Source organism: Physcomitrium patens, chromosome 2 (assembly GCF_059467195.1).
Source record: "Physcomitrium patens ecotype Gransden chromosome 2, ASM5946719v1, whole genome shotgun sequence".
In the NCBI taxonomy this organism is placed as follows: Eukaryota; Viridiplantae; Streptophyta; class Bryopsida; order Funariales; family Funariaceae; genus Physcomitrium; species Physcomitrium patens.
This window is the reverse complement of record NC_143411.1, coordinates 4741997-4750368: the sequence shown is the minus strand read 5'-3', so window position 1 is coordinate 4750368 and position 8372 is coordinate 4741997. Positions and strand designations below refer to the sequence as shown.

The 8372-nt window shown below is 31.9% G+C and overlaps 1 protein-coding gene and 1 long non-coding RNA gene across 2 annotated transcripts; one reads left to right on the top strand and one right to left on the bottom strand.

Annotated features, from left to right (window-relative positions):
- Positions 1-337: 337 nt before the first annotated feature.
- On the bottom strand, positions 338-2473 carry LOC112279049 (uncharacterized). The gene is made up of 3 exons (XR_002968869.3): positions 2100-2473; positions 1704-1843; positions 338-1445 (listed from the first exon to the last, which is right to left on the bottom strand). It is a non-coding gene; the product is annotated as an uncharacterized LOC112279049 (long non-coding RNA).
- Positions 2474-6583: 4110 nt separating this feature from the next.
- On the top strand, positions 6584-8128 carry LOC112273374 (uncharacterized). The gene is made up of 4 exons (XM_024502076.3): positions 6584-7293; positions 7422-7528; positions 7670-7808; positions 7945-8128. Exons 1-4 carry the CDS (start codon positions 7095-7097, stop codon positions 8013-8015), a joined length of 516 nt encoding a protein of 171 aa, XP_024357844.1. The 5' UTR covers positions 6584-7094; the 3' UTR covers positions 8016-8128.
- Positions 8129-8372: the final 244 nt, after the last annotated feature.

Here is an 8372-nt window from a genome sequence, read left to right as displayed (position 1 = left end):
CGGATTTCCAATTGATCAGGATTTGCTACCTTAATTCGGCATGATGAAGGTAACCTTTCTTTCCTAATCACCTCCTAATTACACTTTTTAGTGCATGGATTGTTGGATTGACTCTTTGCTCATCTTATAACCTTTAATTAAAACTACTTTAGTAAATCTTTTATCTCATCTTGGTAATTAATTATTAATTTTTAACTTCCAATTACCTTCCAACCTTCAATTTTTAACCTCATGTTATTTCAATCTTTACTTAAATTTTAATTTTAAATTTACCTTTTTATCTTAAACTTTAAACCTTTATTTTATTCTATTTTTAATTAATTTTTAACTTTGATTATACTTTTTACCTTCAACTTTTAACCTTTAGGTTATTTCATTCTAACTTAATTTTTAATCTTAATTATAACTTTTACTTTTTACTACCAACAAAGCTATATTTAAATCCTATTGGATGTATTTAGATTGATTCTACAAAAATCTTCTTTAGTATTAATGCATCCAAAATCCAAATTGCAAAGAAAATTGAAATACCTGCAATTAGCCACAAGCTATATCAAAGCCTTGTAGAGAGGTTATTCTATGCAACCATCAATTGTTGAAACATCCAATTTGTAATAGGCAGGATATTAAGGTATATGAATAATTCTTAAATCACTTATTTAATTGTAACAAAGAAAATATTATAATACTTCAAAGATATTATAAACCATAAAATAATCTATTCTTCTAACAATAAAAAGAATACTTCTTATCTTTGCCAATATAGATTGAGCAAGAGATATTGACTCTTACAAATCAATATCAAGCACATTCTATAAATTAGAATTAGTACCTATAGCATAGTCAAACAAGCATCAATTGTCAATTACACTTTTATTGATAAAATTTAAGTACTACATTCTTTCAATAGCCATCTAGAATATTACTTATTTCTATAGAATACTCAAAGAAATTTACTTAGATGACAAGAATCCAACGCTATTAATGTATAACAATATAAATAACATCAAATTAGTTTTAAATCTAACCATGCACCAAAGAATAAAATATATAGAACTAAATCATCATTACATTATATTAGAGACAAGCATCAAGTTGGAATAATTGAGATAAGATATACTTCTATATATTTACAATAAGTTGATATTTTTACAAAGGCTTTAAGACTAATTGAATTTAGTGAAAACAAAGAATTTATTGGATTAAAAAAAATAATAGCATAGATATATATATATATAAAAAAAAACTCAATCTTAGTTACTAAAATTTAATTTCTTAGTTAAAGGTACTTCTCTACATTTTTTTGGATTCTAAAAATTTTAATTTTTGCTCCCAATATCCTTAAACTTGCTTCTTACATTTTAACTATTAGCAACACATCCGCAAACAAAAAGCTCACCATGACCCTTTTGTTCGATACGTAGAGATTGTCAAATGCCAAAAGCCTGCAGCACAATCCCAGTGTCATAAAATAAAGTTGAGTAATGAATCCTTTTAAAAAAATAACACAGAAAGAAAATGTACCCCAATGTGCGATGGGACAGCGGATTATCGTATCCGAAAAACTTGCAAGTATCGACTACAGTTAAGATAACCAATATCACCGTGATTAGCTATTAAAGTACTTCACAGTAAAAGCTGCGATAAATCTGCAAATAACAGATTAGTTACAACAAAGCTCCGAAAGCTCAAGAGAATTTTACCAAGCAGTTTCCGAACCAATCCCGTCAAATCATGCATGTATCGTCAAAGTATCATCCAGTGATTTGAAGAAGTTGGTCAGGAATATCAAGTTGATCTATCGTAAGCCAATTATGAACCGTCCGCTTCTCTGAACCTCGCCCTGCATGCCAGAATAGTTGAAAAAATCACATCTAATCAATCAGAAAGTGACTTTCGGTGCTCATTGGGATTGACTTCTCGAGGACTTTGTGCGATCCTAACGTTAAGAAGGCAAAAGCGTAAAGCAAAATTACTCCATGTAAAGCGCCGTTCAGAATAAGAGTGTCTGCATCATTTAGCATATTCTTCGGGGTAACATTTTAAGCTCCAACACTTCAAAGTCTATCAGTCTTCGAGAGGAAGCGACAAGTCCGCACCTGCACTATAACATTGGAACTGAGCAGGATTACCCATAAACACCAAGCGCTATATGAACACCAAAACATACACGCTTAACTCATTGTAGTCACTGCCCAGTCCCTTTGCAGTCACAGCTCGACCGAGACTACAAATTCATCAAAAACTGCTGCAGACAAGTACTTTGAACATTTAAAGGTGTGGACTACAAAATATTTCAAGTCTGTGTCTTGGATGATGCGTGTGCTTGTGCTGGTGATGCATCACCGTTTTGCATGAACTCTGAGCTACACATCTACGAACTGAACTGGCTGAGCTCTTCATCAGCACATAGAGAACGAGACCTGCACACTACGGCGACACAGTTAACAAATCAGCACTTTCTGGCTTCGCTGGAGAGTGTCTGAAGTTCGATCATAAGCTAAGGAATCCAGCAAGCATAACATCAATGATATGTAAATGTGTGGGCCTAGCGAGAGAGAGAGAGAGAGAGAGAGAGAGAGAGAAACAAATTGATAATTTATGGTACTAACCAAGCGTCTAGGAAATGATTGAATCACTGTTCAGCTCATGGTTGCATCAGCAAATTCACAGGCAAGAAAATTTGATCATCATACAGTAAAATGTATGCAGAGAATGGCTGCCAAACTTGTATCAATGGGCCTAATATGTATCACATATGTTATAAATTAGGATAAGAAAAAACTTCAAAGAAATAAAATCGTAAATAAGGTTTCTCATTACCCACAAGGTTTCCTGAAAATCATGAAGATTTCTCCTGGTGTTCATTTGTAGATCCTTTCCTGGGAGTAGAGTTTCTATGCAAAGCAAACCAAAAAAAAGGTTGTTTTAAGTAGAATTTTACATTTAAAAATCTCAAAAAATCTCAAAAACAAGGATGAAGAAATATTCCATAAACTTTGAGCATTCTTAGCCTAACTTGTATGTCTTTTAAGCTTCTTTTGTATCCTTTATTTGTTATTTTCCCATGTCTTAATCTATTCCTTGAAAAGTACTAAAGTTTCAATAGTACTATTTTTAAAACATTGATTTTTATTTATCTACACATTGAATCCTTATGTTCTCTATATTCCTTTATATCTATCAATAATTCCCTTATTTTAATTCTTTTTTAAAACCTACCTAAATATTTTTTGAATTAATTTTAAAAGAATCATGTATTAAAATATCTAAACTGATATATATATATTTATATATATATATATATATATATTGAATTTTTAATGAATTCTAATTATATTTTTTAATTATTTTAAGAAACTTCTTATATATTTGATTTATAATTTTAATAGATAAATTTATAAGATTAAATGTAATACAAATTAATTTGAATTTTTTCTTTCTTATTAGTCTTTTTGATAACTCTTTCTTTCTTTCTTTCTTTCTTTCTTTCTCTCTCTCTCTCTCTCTCTCTCTCTCTCTCTCTCTATATATATATATATATATATATATATATTTTTAACTCATTTTAAATATCAAAAAATAATATTTCAATACTATTAAAATATTATATTATAATTTATAAATAAAAATTTAAATTAATCTATGAAAAAAAATATTCTATTTTATTTTATTAATACATAATTCTAATAAAATATTTAAAGTAAAAATATTTATTTATTTAATAGTTAATAAAAAATAATATATAATGTATTAAAATTATTTTTAAATAAAAAATTATTTTGTGATTTATTAAAATTATTTTTTTAATTTTATTTTACGTTATTTAAAATTATTTTATGTTATTATTAATAAAAAAATATTAAATTTATCTAATAATTTACTAAAATAATCCATCGATCATTATTAGTTGAAGGACCAACTATTTTTAACTTTTTTTTACCAATGTAGATCTGGAAGTCAAAAATATTTTGATGCTAGTTAAGATAAGTGGATCAATTTAGTAAATATGTGGATCAATTTAACAATTTCTAAATAATAAAGAAAGAAGAATATTAAATAGATCCATTATTTTTATTAAATAGACTCATCTTCAATAAAGAATATAGTAATTATGATGAATGTAGTTGGTTTTTATTAATTGCTCATCCAATAGTGGAAAAATGAATCTAGAGGTCACTATTTTTTTTCATAATAGTTAAGATGGGTGGATCAATTTAATCAAAACTTGGATCTATCTAACATTCTCCTAAAGAAATATCTTGATATCATTTATTGTATTTAAATCTTAAGAATGAAAATATTAAAAATATATTATTACATAAAAATTATTCTAATAATAAAATAATGGAGGTAATTACTATTAAAAAAATTATGTTATTTTTATAATTATAGATATCTCAATGTATTAAAGCTAGCACTATAGAATATTTTTAAATAATTAATATTATCTAAGTAATATCTAATATTTAAAATAATAATTAATATATGCTTTGTAGTTTTTTGAATTTTATCAATACTAGAATTAAAAGATGTCTTATTAAAGATGATTTTTTGAAATATTCAGTAAAATCAATATTATATAGGATATTAAAATTATTATACACATAAATCTTTAAAACAATTGATTTTGATAAATTTATTGGAATTTTTATTTATATATATTTTTTAATTATTTAGTACATATTTTTATTAACTGATGGTAATTAAAATATCTCTTATTTTATTTACTAATATATAAAATACATATATAAATATTATTTTTTAATTAAACCAAATATTTATTCAATGTAATGAGAAGGATAATAATTAATTTAGATTTATCTACAAGTAGTGTTATCTAATATAAGTTTTTTAGAATAAAAATTTAGAATTTCTATTAATAATCCATGAATGTGTTTATATATATATATATATATATATATATATATATAACTAAAAATTAATCTTTATGTCATGTACCTTAATAAAATAATAATTTTAGTTGTAGTTATTATCATTGAATGAAAAATCTTTGAATTGGGAAAATCCACTAATGTTTTTAAAGTTTCTGTGTGAATTTATTCAAAAACGTCTTATTTCAAACTACAGCTGTAATGTTGGCTTTTAGTTTTGCAATTATTACCAATAATAAGTTTGAAAACTCACAATTTAAACCATAAATTCTTTTGCCAATATTAAAATTTTGACATGAATAAAAGTACACACCATTTGATATGGATTTTCATTTGAGTTAATTTTTTATTTTTGTAATTTCCATAATTTTTATAATTTTTGAAACTTTTATTGAAAAGTTTTGATATTTCCATCAGCAACGATCGGATTGTACAAAGTTCACTCCTGCATGTTAAACAAACATATTCCATATGTTAGAATTCTACGCACCAAAATTTTCATTTACCAGTTATTATGTCAAAGATTAGTCATAGACTTGAATTTATATAATATATTTATTCAATACAATCAACATAATGTACGTTCATTCTTTCTGAAGCTGGCTAATACTTTTACTGACGAGAAGCTCAATAGAAGATTGAGGATTAAACAATTCACAACCACTCGCTAATTCATACCTTGCTGACTGTGCAAAACACCAGTTTTGTACATGAAAGCGTTCCTTCAAAAAAACAAACAAAACAACGTGACCAGATTCTCAGAACAATTGTTGTTTCTGCAAGGAATTGTTGATGTGGATTACATAAAATGATCTCGTCTGCAGGTTTCCAGCGGCTGCTTTCTACTTCTGCATCATTTGAATGCGAAGATTTTAGCATTCCACAAGTCATGCAGACAGAGACAGTCATGCCTGTAAACCTCACAATAGTGGAAGAAGGACTTGGATTTCACCACGTGGTTTTGATTAGTGCTTGCATGATTCAGCAACTTGAGTGCTGTAAATCGATTTCAATCATGCAGAGATCAGTCGCTAAGTGCAGCAGCTCCCAGTGAAGCCACTCTGCACATCGTTTCATCGATCACTGTTTGTGCACTCTAAAGCATTTGTAAAATTGCGAAGTTCTCATATTGAGGGGGTTTGGGTTCAACCTTGGTGATATTTCAAGTGACCTGTGTGACATTCCCTCTCCGCTGATTCGATCTGGGGAACGTTTGCCTTCCAAACTTACCAGAAAAATAAATTAATTTAGTTTAAAGATATAACAAAACAATATTGATATGAACTGTACAAGTTATGTTTCTTTTTAAATATCCATGAACCTCCACTGTACCTCGAGAGACTTCAACTGGCATCAAGTACTAAACTAGTACTCAACTTTGGTATCTTAACCGGAGTTCTCAACGTGGTTTGGACATCGAAGTTTTCGTCTATGAGTACGAATTACACGTGGTAACGGAGGAACTTGGTTTTTTCACTTCAGTTATGGCAGCTTTGGTTGGTGGAATGATAGCAGTGGGATGATAGCAGTCCTGTCAATGTTACTCTATGATTGTGGAGGTCTCGTCTGCGGGTGGCCGGGGTCCCCACTAATCGTTTTTAACAGCCAGGGAATGCGACAAAAAGACAAAGCGGAAGTTGCGTGATTCAGACGATGTAGCCCCCAATGATTTGTGACAAAGGCGTCACTGCTGGACTCTTCTCTGCCTGATGAGATCAATGACCACCAGAGAGGAGACTTAGTTTCTTTACACTCTACACAACTGACTCGGATCTGTATGATTTGAGGTACGTGTGTGATGTGCCATGCGTTTCCTCTAAGTCGAAACATTCATTGCTGGGAGACGAAACACTCTGATGATCCATCCACCGTGCGAAAAGAGTAGTCCATCTCTGTCTGAAATGTCGCAAAGAGTGAGGTTTGATTTCTCAATAGCATCTCCTGCAGAACACATCCATTTAGAAACATCTACCTTTCATATCTGAACTGCTGACTGCAAGTAGAGTTGGCCCATCGAAATGGTCAGTTTTTGAGTTTAGCGATTGCGTTGCCAAATTGCAGCAGTTGCGCTGCCGCAGTGAGGTGCTAGATTCGCTGCTGTTGGAGTGGAACCGGAGCACAGGTGATGATCTGCAAACTCGGGTGGCATGGCTACAGCAGTGGTTGGACACGGATAGAGAAGGACCATGAGGAAATAGAATGGAGTCGGACCAGCCAGTTCATCGCATTGGAAATGCAGAGCTGAGGAAGGGCAGGGTGATCCGGATTTCTTACAAGAGGGCAACATACGTAGTGTGCACCGTCAACCTGATGCTGGCGGTGTGTTTGATGTACTCAATCCTGTCGCCTTTGCACCTCAAGTCTCACACTCCTCACGTCATAGCGGTCGACACCTCCAGTGCGTCCCCTGCGCACCATGCCCCCCCTCCCCGCCCTCCATCACCAATCTAACTCCTCTCTCTCTCTTCAACTCACGATCTCACGACCGTTTTATCTAACCAGAAGCAGAACATGGGTTTATTACAGATGGACGTCGCCCATCGTCTCAGCGAACCACGAGGGAAGAATTAGTGCGTTTACGTTCCTCCGACAAACTGCGCCGCGATATGGTGCCCATTCATCTCATTCAAGAGGTGAGAGCATATGTGGTTGTTTGCATATGTTTCAGGAGAGTAAACGATGAATCCACAGTTGATTTATCTTTACAGTTTACTCATGGACAGTATGTCTTAGTGAAAAATGAATGTTTTTGTGACGAGCCATAAATGTTGCAGGTGAAGGTCCTCCAAGCGGAAACCATGGAAGAAATCACGAGAACGAAGAAACTGAGCTCAATCAGGCAAAAGAAGTCCATCGAGGTCTTGCAACGTCTGGCCCAGGTGAGGCGCGGCAACACCCAAGCAAACCAGCAAGGTATCATTCATCCATGTATCCATCCAGCCTTCTTTTCATTCATCCAATTTTTCGGCTCTCATATATTCATCCATCCATCTCTTCATTCATCCATCTTTTCACCCACAAGGTTTCATCGTTGGGCACCCTTTCTTAGGCTTACAGAAATGGAGGAAGAAGAAGCTTCTAGACGCAAAGAGAATCGAAGCTGCCCAACGTGGACGTTAGATTTTTATATTGCTCTACCAAAACCCACCCACCATTGCTTTAGCTATCTGTCACATGGCTCATTTAGCTGTGAATAAATCTACCTCTTCATGGGGTTCTCATCCTCTCCACCATTTGGAATTGTCTCCACAAGGTTAGATAGGCTACTTCAGTGATTTGTGCATAAATGATGTTCATTTTCTTATTTTCTTATTTTTTTTATATAAGGACATGAATGAAGAATGGTAATAACTAACATTAGGGTATTTTGCTTTGGAAATAATGCATAGTAGTTTGTTATCAAGGTGTAATAAAGAATAAAACAATCTAGATAGATACAGGGATGAGTGGATGTTTAGGATCAACCCATGCTAAGAT

Coding starts and splice junctions, on each gene's coding strand:
- LOC112273374 (XM_024502076.3), top strand. CDS start 7,095: ATGGAGTCGGACCAGCCAGTTCATCGCATTGGAAATGCAGAGCTGAGG. Junction 7,529..7,669: donor CCATTCATCTCATTCAAGAG/GTGAGAGCATAT, acceptor TAAATGTTGCAG/GTGAAGGTCCTCCAAGCGGA. Junction 7,809..7,944: donor CACCCAAGCAAACCAGCAAG/GTATCATTCATC, acceptor ACCCTTTCTTAG/GCTTACAGAAATGGAGGAAG.